The sequence below is a fragment of the Scomber scombrus genome, chromosome 11 (genome assembly GCF_963691925.1).
Source record: "Scomber scombrus chromosome 11, fScoSco1.1, whole genome shotgun sequence".
Classification (NCBI taxonomy): Eukaryota; Metazoa; Chordata; class Actinopteri; order Scombriformes; family Scombridae; genus Scomber; species Scomber scombrus.
The window spans coordinates 13668248-13686655 of record NC_084980.1 but is presented as its reverse complement, the minus strand read 5'-3'; the positions used below and the strand labels follow the sequence as shown (position 1 = coordinate 13686655).

The 18408-nt window shown below is 40.4% G+C and overlaps 1 protein-coding gene across 2 annotated transcripts in view; it reads left to right on the top strand.

Annotated features, from left to right (window-relative positions):
* The first annotated feature begins 2888 nt into the window (after positions 1-2888).
* Positions 2889-18408, top strand: part of kcnab1b (potassium voltage-gated channel subfamily A regulatory beta subunit 1b) — a 40240-nt gene continuing 24720 nt past the window's right edge. The window contains exon 1 of one of the 2 annotated variants that reach the window (XM_062428559.1): positions 2889-3145. In XM_062428559.1, coding sequence (XP_062284543.1) covers positions 2889-3145 — 257 coding nt within the window. Of the gene's footprint in view, positions 3146-10725; positions 10941-18408 lie in introns of those variants that run through there. The other variant, XM_062428560.1, reaches the window with a different exon arrangement.

Below are 18408 nucleotides of genomic sequence, written 5' to 3'. Positions count from 1 at the left end.
GTTGGTGACCACTAATCTAGTGGATTGATTATAGCCAGAAAAGCTGAAGTAGTACATTCTTTTGATTGAGGCTGTGAAAATACATGGGGAAGATCAGCAGTGAGTTCATGATCAGGGAAATTAATTAATTAATATTCACATTACAGATAACTTTAAGTACAATATCAGTTAAGTTATGTTTATACCTAAATGAAGCTGTATATTGTATGAATACACATCATTATACAGGAAGTTTGCTGTTGTGGAGTTATAACATCCAGTGTTTCTGTAGACATTCTTGTAGGTCAGCGTGATGTCAGTACTAAAAGGTCCAATAACGCAACAATAAAACTAATACTGATATTGACCATGCATGTAGTATATAAAGCCCAGGTGTTCATGTCACTGAGTAAAATTAATTGGAATGGAGCCTGGCCCTGGAAAGATAGTCTCTTCACTCAGGGAACCAAGGTTACAGTGTAATCAAATCTTCAATGCCATATATACAACCCCAATGAAGAAACGCCCTTGACACTGAGAAAATGTATTTGCAATTTTCCTGAATAAACAATCCAAAATATTGAGTTAACATGCCAAAGAATTTCTTAGTTGCTGTTTTACTTTTACGTCTACTAAACCTTGATAATTTAACCTATTAAATAATGATTTATGATAGCTTCAACAACATAAAAAGGAATACCAAAATTTGAGGAAAGGAACATAAGACTGCACATACATGCATATACAAACCAAGAGTAAATGTCAATTGTGGAGAGGAAGTCAAGGCATTTACAAGGCACTGATCAGCTGCAGTGGCATTACACTTCAAGGGTGAGATTTTTCTAGCAGTGTTGCCTTGCTGGCTGCAGGAGTTATATTGTGTACAAGTGTGGTTGAGTCACTCTGGTCATACAGGAAACAGTGGAAGAAAAGACCTCACATATCCAGGTACTGAAATAAACTAAATGCTCTGCGTCTGCCTCTTACACTGCACACTGAGTGGGAGGACGCAGCAGACACACAGAGGTGCTCTCAGCTCCCCCACATTCATCCAATATCTTATCTCCATTTTAAGCTTATACTCTCAAACGTTTAGGCCTCTGAGAGAGAGAGAGAGAGAGAGAGAGAGAGAGAGAGAGAGAGAGAGAGAGAGAGAGAGCGTGTGTGTGTGTGTGTGTGTGCGCGCGCGCTTGTGTGTGCATCCACTTTTATCTTGAGGATTGTTTCAGAAAAACTCCATTCTCCTTTTCTCAGGGAGGAAATTTCTAAAAAAAAATATATATATATATATATACAGAGAGGATGTAGCAACTAGATTCAAAAATAAATTCTGTTTTACGCTCATATATATATATATATTATATAGTTTGGTGTATACAGTAAATAAGTCATTTAATAAGTAACTGGTATTTTTCATCAGGCTTGATGTGAGCGTAAAACAGAATTTATATTTGAATCTGGTTGCAACATCCTCTCTGTCCACATGAGGGCAGGCTGGTTCCAAGATAGAGGAGGGTATGATTAAGATACTAAGTAAGTTATGTACATCCTATTTATTCTACATATTTAGGTAACTCTTTATTTTATTTTCAGGTATTTTATTTTTTAGAACATTTTACAGAAAGGACTAAGCAATTTAGTACAAATTATAAGAAAAGGTTTATCAAGTTGTAATTTCATATGTAGTTTTCCTAAAGCTAGTTGCTGTGTAACTGTTTATTCTTAAAACACTTGGATTAAATAATTCAATATGGGAAATGTGAGAGTTAAAAAAAAAAAAATCTAATATGACACTACTCACATACGAATTTTTAAGTCTCCTTCACTGTGCAGATGCACACATATGTTCATTTCTTGTTTTACTTTTGTGATTAAATAAACACTGAAATGCTACAAGGTAGGCTAACAGTAGCAGAAATAAATGTAGAGTCATAAATTCAGTGAACTGATCAAGTAATCTGTCTACAGTTTACTAACATTAGCCACCAAATGCACCAAAGTCTAAATCAGGCTGTAGCAGCAGAACCTCTGAATGTATTGAACTGATCGAAGGTTTGTCTTGTTGCTCACAAATTGTACTTCTCATTTGTAGAAGGAAAATTGTGCTATTTCTTTTTTCAAAGGTTGCATGGTTTAATAACTCCTAACAACAGCCATGGACAAAAAAGGTTTCCTTTTCAAATGTGGAGTTCCCTCCAGAGAAACACAAGTATCTGTGCATTCACCATTAATAAACATCTTGTTCATGTACTTGTGCACTTCTGTTATCATTTAATCGTTTGCTTTAAGGAAATGTCGCCAGAGCAGACTAGGTGGATCATATTTTGTTCTCAGCTGCAACTTGAATCGGCTGGGCTGCATACAAGAGATGTATTTCTGACAAGTAGACAGAAATATCCCTCTGGCTTTGTTTGGCTTTCCTCTCAGACAAGCAGGCTTCTCTCGCTGGAGCCACCAGGAGCTCAAACAAAAAGCTGCCTTTGTCATTTAATTTGTCAATCATCTAAGAATATAGTTGACATCACAGGTATGGCACAGGGACATTTCCACCCTCCTTTCTGTTACCTCCTTTGATGCTGTAAATAATAGCTTGTTAATTTTATTTGTGTGTGTCTGTTTGTCCGGCTGCCTTGGCTTTGTCTATGCACATATGCACTTTGTTTGATATATCTATGGAAACTGTGTCAGGGTAACGCTGAATCATTCCGTTGGCCCTAGACATGGCAAAAACTCTCCAGCCAACAAATACGGATAAGCTCTGTGGTCCCGCATGACCAGCATTGCATTGTACTTACATGGAAATGTTTTTAGGCCAGATTCTCTCCGCAGGACAAGTAAATATATTGAAAAGGATTTGCTAACAAAAGAAACTTCCCTGTCAGCCTGTGACAGACAAGGTTGATTCAAACATGTATCTCAAGGCAGCCTGCAGTGAGATCCCTGTGTCTAGGCAGAGAGGGGGGCCAAGGCTGGAACGCATCCCCAGTACCATCCAGCAGAGGCAGGGGGCAGGAACCAGGGTGTACCCCTCAAGCCCTACCAGCTGCCTTCCAGGAAGCTTCGATGCCAGCAAAGTTCGAGAGCAGCAAAGTTTGGAGGAGCTTCTTCATGTACAGAGCCATTTTTTCCAGGCGTCTCCCCAGCCTTGTGTCAGCATGGTCTACAGGTATGTTCTGAAGAGGGGAACAGCATGCACTCAAAAATACAAAGCACATTCAGAATAGTGTTATAAATTCAGGTCATAATCTTGTATAGACATGTAGTGCTTGTAGATTTAGAGCTACAGTACACATGTTTTGCATTGCTTACATTTTACATCATTTTGGGGTATTTTTCATGCCAGCTTTGCACATTATGTTGTTTCTGTATGCTGCATGTTTTTGTGCAACTTTTAATCTGCTCAAGGGTAAATTTAGTCTGAGCCTAATCAGGGTACATAGCGGCTATTTGCCAATTCACTCCAATTTGTACCTTTCATAAACCACTGAAAGTTAGGATTAAAGTTTAACTCTGCTCAGTGGGGTCCCTGTCCTGTTAAATACCTAATGCTTTTCATCATCTCTTGATAAGGAAGAGTCCTCAGCACAGTGAGACCCAGCACTAATTCCCCTCCGTAATTAGACTTGAAGTGAAAGGCACATGAGGCCACCGTCAGACATATTGCAGCTTTCTGTGTCTTAGGCAGGTTTCAGTGTACTGTGAAAAGATTGAGGATTTGAATAAGTAGCGAGGCAGGCCTCACGTTAGAGCTGATTGTCATAGCAAAGCAGGAGATGTGAGCAATACTGATCAGATCCGATATTATTAATTTTTAATTTTACAGAATTGCAAAATTGTTGTTTCTGAAATGCTAATAACAGGAAGGATATGTGGCTGGGGTATTCAATTAGACCCACTTGCCAAAGTCCAATTATCTTTCTCTCTTTCTCTGTGCACAATATATTATATGTCTCCAAATCCTCAGTATACTTACCAACTGATATGATTGTAATTGATTGTGTGAAGATGAGCAGTGAGTCCTATGAGTGTACATCTGGACTCATTCTTTAGATTTATACCACCACCACTTTTGGCTAAATATGAAGCTATGAAAGACTGGGAGCTAAGGGGGAAAAGCCAAACTAGCTATGTTTTAGACAATCAACTTCTCTCTCTAATCTTAACTCATTAGTGCATGATATCTTGTTCATTTAATCTGCACAAAAACCAAAGTGTAAATTGTTTTACAGGAGGTTGCCTGCTAGGTTACTTTTTGACAAGGCACTGTGACTTCCTTACATTTTTTATATGTATAGATATAGTGTGTTAATTAGAGCTTTCCTGTCTATTTTGTTCAAGTGTTTTATAGTAAATTCGTAAATGGAATCCTGTCCCCAGAGCATTTAAGATGAGTTGTTAGCAATAGGCTGAACCTCCAAATTGAGCTTGTGAACAATTTCTCATACTGTCAATACTCTGCAGCTGGACTAACATTTCATCAATATTGAATCTATGAACCCCTGAGTGCTTTACCATTAGATATAAATGGTCAATATAATTCAATATCACGGCTCTAAAGCCATTTGCCTGCTAGGCAGGGATGTATGCATCTGTATGGGCCGTCACAATAAAGACGTCACCATACATCAGTGTCAACATATGCAGAGGATTCAAACCTGTGGTAGATGAGGCTGTGGCAAAGGATGGACCAATAATGACGCAATAATGGTGGTGCTCCAAATGATGATGATGATAATGGGAATAATAGTAACGACATGATTAAGATGAGGAGGAAGATGATGATGAGGTGGTGATAATATCAGTTGACTACAAAATGGAAGGTTTTTGTGCTGTTGATGAAATATGGATATGGTAGTGGTTATGGTGATGATGGTGATCAGGCATTTTCACTCATATTTTCAACTTGAGACTCAAGCTTCCACATCAGTATTTCATGCATGTTTGTTGGCCCGTAGTGAAATTTGTAGCGCTTAACAACTGTGACCGTTATGTCTACATAGAGTCAGTGCCACCCTATTAGGGCAGATTAAGCAACCGATTCTTCCTCTGTGGTGTTGTATGCGCAGTGCATCACAATGACTTGGGCTCCTGGTCTAATCTGCAGCACAGGGGAAAGACTTAGGACTTGAAATGAGGGAGAGGGTGTTAAATGGTGAATGTGAGTCGAGAGAGGAGAGGGAGATGAGAGACGAGATAACAGATGGACCGAGGATGCGAGCAAAAGGTCGAATGCAGAAGAAAATACATAGAGTAAGAAGTGATCGAGCAGAGAGAGTGGGACTACAGCAGCAGTGATGTCACAGGCAGCTTGGAGAGGTTTTCCCCCTCATTATCTATCATTTTCTCAACAGGAGGTTAGTGTTGATAAGGAAAACTATCTATTAGACACTGAATAGCCTTTTGAGGACAAGAATAAAATGTGGAACAAGGAAATCTTTTAGTCAAGCAGCAGACTGTTTACAAGGCTGTAATTATGTGACAGGGAATCTGATGTTACTCAGAGCTTTACTAGGAAAGGCAATAATTGCTCTCTGTTAAAATGGATGCTGTATTTTGGTAAAACACAGGCAGTGCTATCAAGCTACACTGACAGATGTTTCAAACTGTAGGGAATTGAGTGTTAGATTAGAGGGATTTATCAGTCTCTTCAGTGCAGTGTCATGGTCTCTTATCTATTTCAACATGTGCATACTCACCGTACAGAGGTTTTTGTGTTCAGTTTCAGAAGTCTATAATAGAGTCTTACTGGAGCAATTAAGGCAAAGCGGTTTGCCTCAGGGTAACAGCGATATCGCCCACTGGGGATTCCAGCCGACAGTGTGTAACAGTTCTAGTTGACGCTTTTGACTGACACACTTTTAAATTGGATCGACGAGGAGGAAGTTGTAGCCTTGGAGGTGCTGGTGACATTAGAAGGATGTTTGCAACTTTGTCCTACCGTGCTGTTAGCTCTCCAGAGCATCGCATAGAAACATGATCAAGCCCAAACAAGGTTTTTTGGCAGGCATAGGGGCTGTAAAAGCTGTAGAAATAGCAAAGCACCAGAGCTATGGCAGCTGTTAGTATTTCTAAAATAGAGAGTGATTTTAAAGGGACACTCCACCTATTTCCTGGATCAAGTTTTCCTAAATCTGTAAAAAGAAAAAAAAGAAAAAAGAAAGTCTAGACATTATAAGCTTTATATGAAAATGGATGTAACTAGGTATGATGTCATCCATTGGTTTGCCTGCCAAGTCTCATGCTCCGACCATGAGACTCACACAATTGACACAGATTTGAAGATCTCACACCACACATGCTTTTTCTCATGGTTTCTTTTCATCTTTATTTCCTCAGATATCGGAGTTGTGATTTTTAAGCAAATTAACAGCCTTTTCAGCCTTTAAAGCAGAACTTTTCAGAGGTTGTCTTTGAATGCACCAATCATTAATTCTTTGAACCGAAAGTATGCAACAACAAGTCATTGCAATGCACGTTCCAGTGCATTACAGTTTTTGGACAGACTTGAGAGACTAAAGGGGGGAGTGTCGGATGGTGGGAGCAACTTGGTGAGGAGTAGCCCATAGATCTTTCTTATCCTCTTTTTTAGAGGGGGTTCATTTATTATCACTTCTTTAAAAAAAAAATCTAACTCTAGTCAGACATGCAATTTTATGCTATATAATAATATTAGCTAATACTAAATTACTGGAATGCCCCTCTCAGGAATATGTATATTCTTTTAATAATTACAATAGATTGAAAAGATGGGCAAACTATAACACAAGTTAGACACAGTTTTAGAGTGTAACTTCCCATCAATTACCATGTAATTTACCAGAACTTAACTAACTTCCTTTTATGAATCAGTATATATGTATATGAATGAAGTGTAATAAAAACAAATGTTTTTGCTCTTAGCTCATGGCAGTTGTGACAATCATTTCGAATGCATGTGAGTTTGGCAGGCAAGCTTCACCCACACTGGAGGGATTTATTATGTTTATGTATTTTACTTCAATGTATGAATTTGAATAAGAACAAGTGGAGAAATGGCTCTATACTTACGGGTCTAAAATTAGCTCCTAGCAGGCATGTTGGTCCAACACTGCAGCAGCTCAAAACAGGCAGGCTGGAGTCGAAAGCAAATGTATCTCTCTCCATTGCACAGCTATGGCAAGCTTGTTTTGTCATCGGAGGACAAAAAACTAACAAAACAGTAAAATAATAATATACACTGTATATCTTTAATTGCAGCATAGTGAGGGATGCAGGAAGTTATAAAAAACTGAATTTATTCTTTAATTACACAAAACCACAATGTATGCACTGGTCTCCCATTCTTACACTGTAAGGACAAGCTACTTTCTCTATAAACTGTTATAAGCTATGGTTACTATATATTTACAGCGTAAGAAAGTGAAAACAACGTAAACTTCATAATCCAGCCCACCCACTGTTGTTAGTCTGTACCTACAGAATAAGAACAGGGACAACAGCACATACGTTGTTGTTTCTGTGTAATTAAACAATGATATCATGTCCTGCATACCTTATTATTGTGTATTTAAAGATAAACTATATATTACATGACTGCATGTTAGTTTTTCATCTTCTGATGATAAAACAAGCCTGCCATAGCTGTGCACTGGAGAGAGGTAAGTTTGCTTTCGACTCCAGCCTGCATCTTATGAACTGCTGCAGTGTTGGACCAACATGTCTGCTAGGAGCTAATTTTAGACCCATAAGTATAGAGCCATTTCTCCACTTGTTCTTATTCAAATTTGTACAATGAAGCAGAAGACATAAGTATAATAACTCCCTGGAGTGTGGGTGAAGCTTGCCTGCCAAATTCACATGCATAAAAAATAATTGTCACAACTTTTATGAGCAAAGGGCAAAAGTATTTGTTTTGATTGAACTTCATCTATATACATATATACTGATTCATATGAGGAAGTTACATCATAAGTTCTGGAAATTACAAGGTAAGTGACATGAGGTTACACTCTAAAATGCAGGCTGTATTATAAAGTGTTAGACAAAATCATGATTTTGTGTCAAAATTCACAAATGTTTGTATCAACCAAAGATCCAAGCCAATAAAGTTGGCAGAATAAATAAAGCAGAATTTTATTGGATTGAAGTCTGTCACGTTCATGTGCATTACAAACACATAAAAAGGGACCTCATATCAGACATTTCATCACACAACATCTAGTTTCTCAACATGTGTTAATATGTTAACAGCCATCCCCAGCCTCTGGGTGAACTCAGGATGGCCCTGCTGAACTGATTTTTCCATGATAACCATTATCAAATGCAATCACAAGGATATAAATAAGAACTGTATTGGCCTCAAGGTTTGTGGATGTTCAATGAAGCATGAAATCCTGCATTGTCACATTACTACCCAGTGGGGGAGGAAAGTCAGATGCTTGCCTGAATACTGCCTGGTTTATGCTTTATTTCACTGTGCCACCTCAGCCGGTCTTTGCTTAACATCTGCTTTGAGAAGCCATTGTCAGGAAGGTCTCTCTTGGTCCTTTTCTAGTCTGAAATATATTATAGCCTGTCACTTTTCACATAACATGAAATGGTGTAAGATTAAGCTGTTTGTACAAGTGTCATAGACTGGAAGTGACTGCTCGTTACATAATTGCAATGGTAACTGCAGTGTAAAGAAGGCATGGACTGTAACGGCAGACAGCATAAAGAGGGGGTAGCAGCAAGTAAAATGCCTCATAAGTCACCCACAGTGAAATGAAGCATGCCTGCGATGTTCACATATAGGTTACTGTAATCAGTCACAATATGCCAGCATAACATCCTGCCTGAGGCATTTTTCAGTAAATAAATGAACACACAAACACACCAACTCAGCTCAGCTCTCTAGATTTCCATTCAGACTGTACCACTATCTCTCTTCCTCTCTCTCTCTCTGAGTGTGTGGCGCCATAGTGAAAAACGCTGCAGATCTTTCAGCCAGTCAGTCAGAGCCAGTAGCCTATACACACTGTCTCTCTCCATTCAGCCCCTGGCTCCCTCTCCACGCTCAACACACGCTGCTCCTCGCCTCCTCACTGCATCTGTCCTCTTTTCTCTTAAGTGAGGTGCACCATGCATCCTCCTTTCTCCTCCTCTTTGCTTGTCCATTACCATTCTATGGTCAATTTATCAAACAGAGCATTTTTGCTGCACAGCCGAGGACCATAAAAGCTGTGTTACTTGCTAAAGGATTTTGGAGACGGGACAAGGCTTGTTGCCAGGTCTGAGGACAGCAGCTGGAAACGCTGCTGCTGTTGCTGCTGCTGCTTCTGTTGCTGCTGCTGCTTCTGTTGGGATGTGGATCTGCCTGGGACCTCTGCTTGCCGTGCAACACCGCTGGATTCATCTCAAAGTTGCAGCAGGGCACACATCAATCAAGAATCATCTTGCCTCATCTCCTTTCTAACGGACCACTGACAGCTCACTGTGTGTAAGAGCACTTTGATCAGTGAAGATCTGGCATTAGTGTGTGTATTATGAGTGTGTTGTAAGTGGAAGCAAATCCAGCTGTTTGCCAGAGAAGATTTGTGAGTGCACAGTACATATTTTAAGTGCATGCTTTTCTGTGAAAGCATGACCGTAATTTTTAGATGTGTGACGAGAGAGTGTCTGTGTGTGTCAGTCTGTGTGTGTGTGTGTGTGTGTGTGTGTGTGTGTGTGTGTGTGTGTGTGTGTGAGTGTGTGTGTGTGTGTGTGTGTGTGTGTGTGTGTGTGTGTGTGTGTGTGTGTGTGTGTGAGTGTGTGTGTGCAGTGTCAAAAGCACAGTGTGGGTGCAGTGTTATTTCTCCTCACTCCAGGTGTTTGACTAAAAGGCTTATCCAGTTGGAGGGTGAAAAAGACTCCCCAGACACCAACAACTCCAGGCAACCTGACCAAAGTACATCCTAAACACTGGAAACAGAAACATGTTAAAGAAGGCTTTAGAGAAAGACATTGTAAGCAGAAACATACTAATCAGATGAGAAATGAATTGACTTTTAGTTTGAATATGAAAATCACACAACATGGATGAGGTGAGGAAGATAAAACAGGACAGAAAGAGAAAGATGAAGATGAGATAGAAAGACAAGCAAAACTAGGGCAGAATCGCCCTCATTCTTCATATTGTCAGGTCGAAGGAGCTTAGAAATGTGAGAAGAAGAACTTAAACTGGAGAAAACTGTACGGAAAAAGAAAATACAATGACGTTTCAAGGGTTTTTCTCAAAGTCAGTCGTCTTTTGGGTTTATCAGGACATTTTTCTCTTCTCCGTACACCTCTAACCCTCACCCTTTTAACCTCTGCGACACACATGCTTTCCAGTGTATTCCTTCTCCCTTCTTAATTTGACAACTCTTTAAGCGACTCATTCAGTACTTCCTCTCCTCCATTCCTCTCTCTCCATCTCCACCCCCTCTCATAATTTCAGGTGGAGTCAGACCTTCGCAGGATCCCCGTCTCAACTCCTCACACACTGACCAGGACCGTACCGCTGCTATGTTTGATTTTGATGTAACATCAGCTTGAGATTCTTCACGCAAAACAAACTGAGTAATCTCATGCTCCCTCATTCCTGCTTTTGACTGCCATATGAGATTCAACAGCACCAGGCAGAGCTCTTCTGAACCACTGACTTTCAACTTCACATAAGAACATCTGAATTCCCGGGACAGATACAAAGGACACAGAGCTTTGCTTGTCTTGGAGCAGTTTTGGTGGCTTTTGTTTATTTCAACAGCCATGCAGGTGTCTTTTGCATGCACGGACCATGGGCTAAAAGCCCCACGTAACGGTGAGCACAGTAAGCAGAACGCCACCAGCCCCAACACAGCCAGCCAGGCCCGTGCACGCTTCCGCACTGTGGCCCTGATAGCTCGGAGCCTGGGCTCCTTCACCCACCGCTACCACCACAACCTCAAGGAGTCCACGGCCAAGCTCACTGGCATGAAGTACCGGTACGTAGACTGATGATGATGATGGAGACTGTGTGAGCAGGCAGAGTGAGAAAGAAGGAGGTGTGCTTAGTTTAATGTTCTCTCCTCTTCCCAGTGCATGCTGGGGAAAAACAACCCTGCCACAACTTTGAATGTGAAGCAAAGAAAAGGAATCAAAGAACATGAATGACAACATAACACAATATGGGATAACATGGTAGAAAAACAAAACAACTAAAAATGAGAAGAGAGATTCATAAATTGAAAGACCCCAGATTGAGACAATGAAGATATATGAACAGTAACAGGTGATGAGTGGGAAGGTGTTTGTGCATGTAAATGTCTGTGTGTTGAGAGACATTTTTCCAAGATGGAGATTTATTGGCAAACATATATAATTATTAAATAGCTGGTAGCGTCTGTAGCAAATTACAATCTAGTAGTTCTAGTGCAGTGTAAATAATCATAGGCAGTTTGATGCACCATACAAATATAACAAAAGTACAGATTTGAGATGCTGACAATGAAGCTGGAAAACAGTGCTGCATAACATCATTACTACCTATTTGTACTGACAAAATCTTGTCTTTTAAGTGTTGCAGAGTTTGGTGTCGGATAGGGAAGTACATTCATTCATTTATTTATTCATTATTTCTTCTGCTTATTGTAGTGCACAGACCCCCCTGCCCCCAAGCAAATCCCAATCAAAACAACTCAATCATCACATTCCATGATGTAAGACAATCTTACTTTATACAGATAAATATGTATATATTTGGTTAAATTTGAATTTTCCATAATCACCTGATACATGCTGTGCATCAAAAGTGTCGTCTCTCTATCAGAGCAGAGTTTGATCTTTATGGTCTCTCATGAGCTTGTTCAGTATCACCAGCATCGGTTCAAGATTCTGACCATGCCATAGGCAGATCTCAGTAACTGTCCGCAACCTTACAGTACAAAGTGTGACAGAGGCGTGCAGTAGAGCTCTCCATGTGTGTCTGTGTGGGAGTTGCAACGAGGCTGGGCCAAGTAAACAATGCTCTCTTATCTCAGTGAGTGGGCTCTTAACCCAGACCACAAGAGCAAAACAGTAGCTTTCACCTCACACTGTAAACTTGCTGGAGAGGGTGACATCATCGTTTGCAGTGTGGGGATCAAGTGAGAAACAGAGAATGAGAGTAAGAGGGGATGAGAGGAAGGGATGGAGCTAGAAAGAACAAATGAAGGAAAGAAAGAACAGAAAACTGAGAGTCTAAATGAAATGGGTAAATTGGGGCACATGGGTTAGCTCTGAAGAAAAGAGGCAATTAGTAGAATCTGAGCAGATTGGATGCAGAGCAGCAAAATGTGATAAGTGTCTGCTTGTCACACAATATTATCTCGTTTCCATAACAACATTGAAATGGCTAACTTCAATCTGTTCCCAGCTCCAAACAAGCTTGGTGACTCCATTGTGTTAACTGTTTCAGGGTTTACAAAAGGTATTTTCCATTAAGCAAGATGATTAATTCTGAAATTTATATTTAACTCAATTGTTTCACCTTCTAAAAAAAAGTCATCTAAAGTCAACGATTTCAAGAAGATTTGTTCATTCTCGTTGCTGCTTCTATAAACAGATGGAGGATGTTTACAGTAAAGCTCCTTACAAGCCCTTAGCAAATCGCCCATTTTCACCACAATCAAGCATATATTGGATGAAATCTTCATCTGTCACATCCCCTCCCTACTCCCTGTTTGACAAATATTTTTTATGTTTCTTACTCACTCTCCCTGCTTTTAAAAAACTCTGACTCAAAGCTGTTTGCTTTAAGATGATACTAAATTGCTTTGGATGCTTTGGACGCCATCAAAGTGGAAATCTCTGTCATCTCTGCCAAGTCCGCAACTAAATCTGTGTTTTACAAATGTACTAGTTTTCTTGAAAGTTGGCACTTTCTCTCAGATATAAAAGTGTGTGTGTGTGTGTGTGTGTGTGTGTGTGTGTGTGTGTGTGTGTGTGTGAGTGTGTGTGTGTGTGTGTGTGTGTGTGTGTATGTGTGTGTGTGTGTGTGTGTGTGTGTGTGTGTGTGTGTAGGTGTATTCATTGGCACATTTCATTACATACATGAGTGCATGTATGTTGATTAGATGTTTGATGCATCGAGGCACACTGGGAGCATCTGAAGGCGTAGTAAGTTGAAGCAGAAGATGTGGTATGCAGAGCGAGTGAGCATAAACTAATAATACCACCATCTGCAGCATTTTCAGTTGTCATGGCGATCCAAAAATAGTGTAGTTCTAATTGCAGCGTACCCTAGTTGCAACCTTCCGAGGCTATTTGACCTTTTCTTACTCCTTAAATGGCATACACAAGGAAAAAATAGATGATGGAACAAAACAAGTAGCACAGATTAGTTCTGGTTGCTGGTGGGGGTCATCTGGATTGAAGTCCATAATGGTCATTAGGCAGCAGAAGGCCTTTTGATAGTCCAGGAGTTTTGGGGATGATTCCGCTTGGTTGGTTCAGGGCTGCACTGCAGATGGACATGCAAAAATCCCTTCTGTCGGTTTCTTTCAGATGCAGGCTTATCAATAGACAGCAGAGAGAGAGGCCCCCTCTGCTGTGTGTGTGTGTGTGTGTGTGTGTGTGTGTGTGTGTGTGTGTGTGTGTGTGTGTGTGTGTGTGTGTGTGTGTGTGTGTGTGTGTGTGTGTGTGTGTGTGTGTGTGTGTGTGTGTGTATTTGGAGTGGTGGTCATCATGCACACGCGATAGTCAGAAATCATTTCAGCTCCTCACTGTTTTGTACACACATTTAACTCAGTGAAAGTTTTGGAGGAAACTGTCCTATTTGTTTGTTTGAGGCAGCCCCACAGCAAATGTCACTCTTGCATTCATGGATGACTCTGCTGTGCCTCTAGCTTGATCCTTTTAATTAAAAACCTCTCCCTCTGTTGAGTCCCTCTATTTCATTAACCAGCTATCAGACCTTAAAGGAAAAATACTTGTTAGTGAGTTTTTGATTAACACTTTTATTTCTCCTGAGTCACCTCAATCATTGATCGCAGAGGATTCCAGCACATTGCTTATGTTGCTCAGATCTCCAAAGTCTCAAATTTAGTGATAACATGCAGAATTATTGTAGAAAGCACTTCTTCTTCAACATTTACTATATGAAGGTGTTAACTTATTAAACCTGTTCACAGAGGCGTTCAGTGCAATAGCTGTAGCTATTGCTGCAGATTGTTTTCATATCAAATCGTAATTTTTCTTTGCACTACAAATATTTCCGTGGGCTTAGACAAGATGTATGGAGGCTCATGTGATTGAAAAGTACTCAAAGGCCTGCAGTTTTTAACAGTTACAGTGAAGTCTGTCTCTGTCTGCTTGTCCACAGAAAGCTAACATATTCTGCTGCTGTCTTTGTGCACCATAATTCATCATTTGTTTAGGTGTTGCTCTCTGTTTGTTTTTGTGGTGATCTTCCAGTATGTGTGTGCATGCATGTGTTTGTGCTTGCATGGCTTCATGCATGTCTGCATGCCTGGAGCCAATCTTGCCGCTTTTGCTCTGATGCACAGCTTGCCGCTGTGTATCCAGCTGTCTGAGTTGCTGTTTTTGCACAGTTTTACGTCAAATATCACCCTTTGAAAAAATAGATTTGCTTTATGTTCCAACACCATTTACTTAAGCCCTCATCTCGGCCGTTCTGCTGTGTTATGTAGTTCTAATAACATGAGCTAGGGTGTTGCACAATGGGAGCCCTGTAGTGTGGAGCTCCATTCTGCCTAAGATCAAACTAGCCCCCAAGGATAAGAACAGGCCAATCTCTCAGTTAAACGAGCAGGAAGTTTGCATGGGTTCTGCATTTTAATTAAAGGTCAAAACTAAAATGGTTTTCTGTAAGTATAATGGTTTTATAATAGCTGCGCCTTGCAAACACAATTTAGTCTTTTTATCCTTTCTGGCCCCAGTAAACAGACTAATCACAAAGATGATGACTGCAGTGTGTGTAACAGTGATGCCAATGGAATATAATGACTGTAAATTGCACAAATAGGGTTGTTGATGGGACTGAATAAGGAAAACATAGATCTCACCTCTTTTTATTCCTGTTGTAAGATTGCACAATGCCAAAGTAACTGACCTTACAGAAGTTACTGAAGAAGAAGATATTGATATTGTATCTATATTTGAGTTTGTCTATAATTGTAATCTCACTAATAATTCATAAATGTGCATTATTGCAAACCATTGTGCACAGTTTTGTTGTTTACATTAACGCTAGGCATGATTTGTGAGGCATTTTTTCACTGTGACTTCTTTTGATGTTTTCGAGTGGACAGATAATTTCACCTGAAGTGATATTGTGATTGTATGAGTGTTGTGCAAAGGTTTTTCTAGTTATCATGATAGGCTCTTTTTTTTCTCTCCCCACTTTGCCAAGCTCGCTTTGAAATTCACAATGCACTGATTCAACCACTTCAGATCTGCCCACATGTTTTCCAATACAGTATCAACCCACAGGCCACTGGCTTCAATCATGTGTCTCTGCCTAAAATACAGCTACTCTGTGAGAGATTCTCTGGTTTTCTCACAAATGATGGTCAAATCACAGTTTGGGGAAAAAAAAGGGTCCGAATATTTTGAATAGACTGCCAGATCACAGAAAAAATTTAAATTTAGAATAAGGGTCTGAGTATACTGCATAAATAGTGTCGACTTTGGCCCTTTGGAAAAAGAGAGCAAAAAGTCCTGTCCACACACACACACACACACACACACACACACACACACACACACACACACTAACACACAGACACACATGCACACATTATACAAACATTCACACTGTGCAGGGCCCTGTAGGGAGCTGTCATTTCATATTTCCCATTCTTTGCCATATAGAATACTTTATCTGTAGAGGGCATTTGATCTGACTTGGGGCTTGGACTTGCAACTGTGCATGCCTCAGTTTATTACTGGTGTATCGTAGTTACTGCCTGCATGCCTCTCTCTCTTTATAACACTCCAACCATGCTTTTCTTCTTCCTCCGCCGTTACTGAAGATTCAACCATAAGGCCTGTTAGCTTCAACGCTGATTTTTCTCTCCCCAGCAACTCTTCTGCAGCTTTTCCTTCATACTTGCATTTTTTCCCCTCAAACTGCTTGATTTCACTTCCTTACTTGCTTCCCACCCACACAGGCCTTGGCTTGATATATTTAGACTATACCCCCACCCTCCCACACCCCGCACTGAATTATTTTGATAACAACATTACGGTTGCCATCAGGGGAGCAGTGGGAACCAAGGAGGTGTGTGTTGTCTAATCCCTCCGCCCATCAAGGTTGACTTGTGTGGGTTTGCTTAGTCTACATTAATCCCCAGTGAGTGAGGAGTTTTATCTGTTTACTTTCAATTTTGACAAAAGTCTTAGCAGATAAATATTGATTTGCACAATCTGGTATCAGGAAATAAATCTGAAGTAATGCACCGGTGTGACTTAAGAACCATATACGTGCTTTCCAAGACAAAATAAATCCTCCTACAATATGAGGTAATTCCTCACAAGATTTTAGCACAATAACTCCAGATGTTCATTTGATGTTTTTTATTTAGACTTGGGATCCACTAAGAATAGAACGAGCTACATACAGTAGCAGCATGCAGGATTTTTATAAGTGGTGACAGGTTTGTGTGAGGGGGCGTTTTCATATGACTCATTTGTCATTTTACTTCAAGGCTTCTTTTGGGCATCAACCAAGCCACATTAACTGGCTTGCAAAGTGGCTTATGTGCAAGTTTGTAAAGACAAGGTGTCCTTTCATTAGTGCGCTTATTTTGCCATTTAGAATGTAAGATATGAAGTACTCTCTTTCTTTTGTGCCTCTGCATCCTCACACACGCACATTTCCTTTCTCTGTCTCCCACAAACACACAAGCACCCATTTTCCAAGTTATTTCTTTTCTTTTCTTTGTTGCAAATTACATGCTGTAATCTTCTGAATCATTAGCTTCTATAGCAATGTGCCTCTGGTGGCACCCACTTCCCAGACCTAGACAGATCTATTAATACGCTATAGCAAGGCTGTGTGGTTAATAATCAGTTATGGCCGATGCTGCTGCTTCCCAGCTCTCCAAAACACTGGGGAAAAGAATGCAGGGGCGAGGCGGCTTCTTCAGTTGGTGAATACAAGCTTTGTTTTTTCCTCTCACTACGACATCCTGTATGTGTTTATAACAGCACAAGAACACTGTAAATGTAGCTTTATGGAGGATTTCCAAAAAGAAAGGATTTTTGCAAAGACAGCCAGCTTTTCTTTTTGAAATGCAAAGTGCCTTTGAGCTTAATTGTTTATTGTGGAGATGGTGTGCATGATCTGAATGAGCGGCTCTAAACATGAGAACAGTATCAATGAAGAAGACCCAAGGCAAATGTATGTACAATTTACAACCATTGCAAATATTTAGCGGCTGCTTCACTGACACTACCTCGATTTAAATAGTCCAGGAAACATTCCTCAACATCAACACAGTTTGTCTTTATTAACCCTCGACCGAACACACGCTGATTCAGTCAATATCACACTTCTGACCTGCAGTACAGCCCCTCTGTTCTGAAATAATTTCATGGATCAGAGGTCTAACTCTATAATACATCAGAGAGACGGTGCATACAATATCGAAACTCCTCCACCATATCAGAGACAAGAACGCAACCCACAATTTGTGACTGCAGTTACATCTGTCACCTAGTTTTCTCCTCATGTGGTTATCAGCACAGCTTTCAATCCAAAAATGTATTGAATCACTCAAAGTATTCAGATGTAAATATTTACATTTGTGTGTTTAGCTTCATTGTCTGTGCAGCATGGCTGGACATCTGACTCGATGACTGATGCTTCCCCATGTTGGACTCCTAACTGAATAGGCTGAGGGCATGGTTAGATTGCACATACTTGGCTTAGTCCACCTTCATCTCGGCAGACCATTAATTGTCAGGCATGAGAAAACAGATTGCATAATTAGGGCCCGAGCGGCGACTGCAAGTCGCCTGGCGAAAGCCCTATTGAAATTGTAATGTTTATTATTATTATTATTATTCTTCCGACATTTCGTGCCCAAATTTCACCCCTTTCCCAAATGCGAAAATGCTTATACTTTTGCACGGACGTCCGGCCTCATCCGAAATTTGATATTTTTGGGTGGTCGCACATGGTCGACGCAGAATGGCGGAATAGCGCCCCCTCCAAAGTCCAAAAATGCCCATAGGGAATTTTGCTAACTTTGTCCTATGCTCACAAAATTCGGTACACATATGTATTATACCCACATATGCAAAAAAGCCTCTTGACCTCATTACCTCAACCCAACAAGAAGTCGGCCATTTTGGTTTTGATTTTTCCCGCCTAAAATTAACTCCTCCCACAGCGTTCGCCCGATCAAGTTCAAATTAGGTACGCAACATCTCCAGACCTAGCTGAGCTTAAGTTGTGCTCTGCGCATC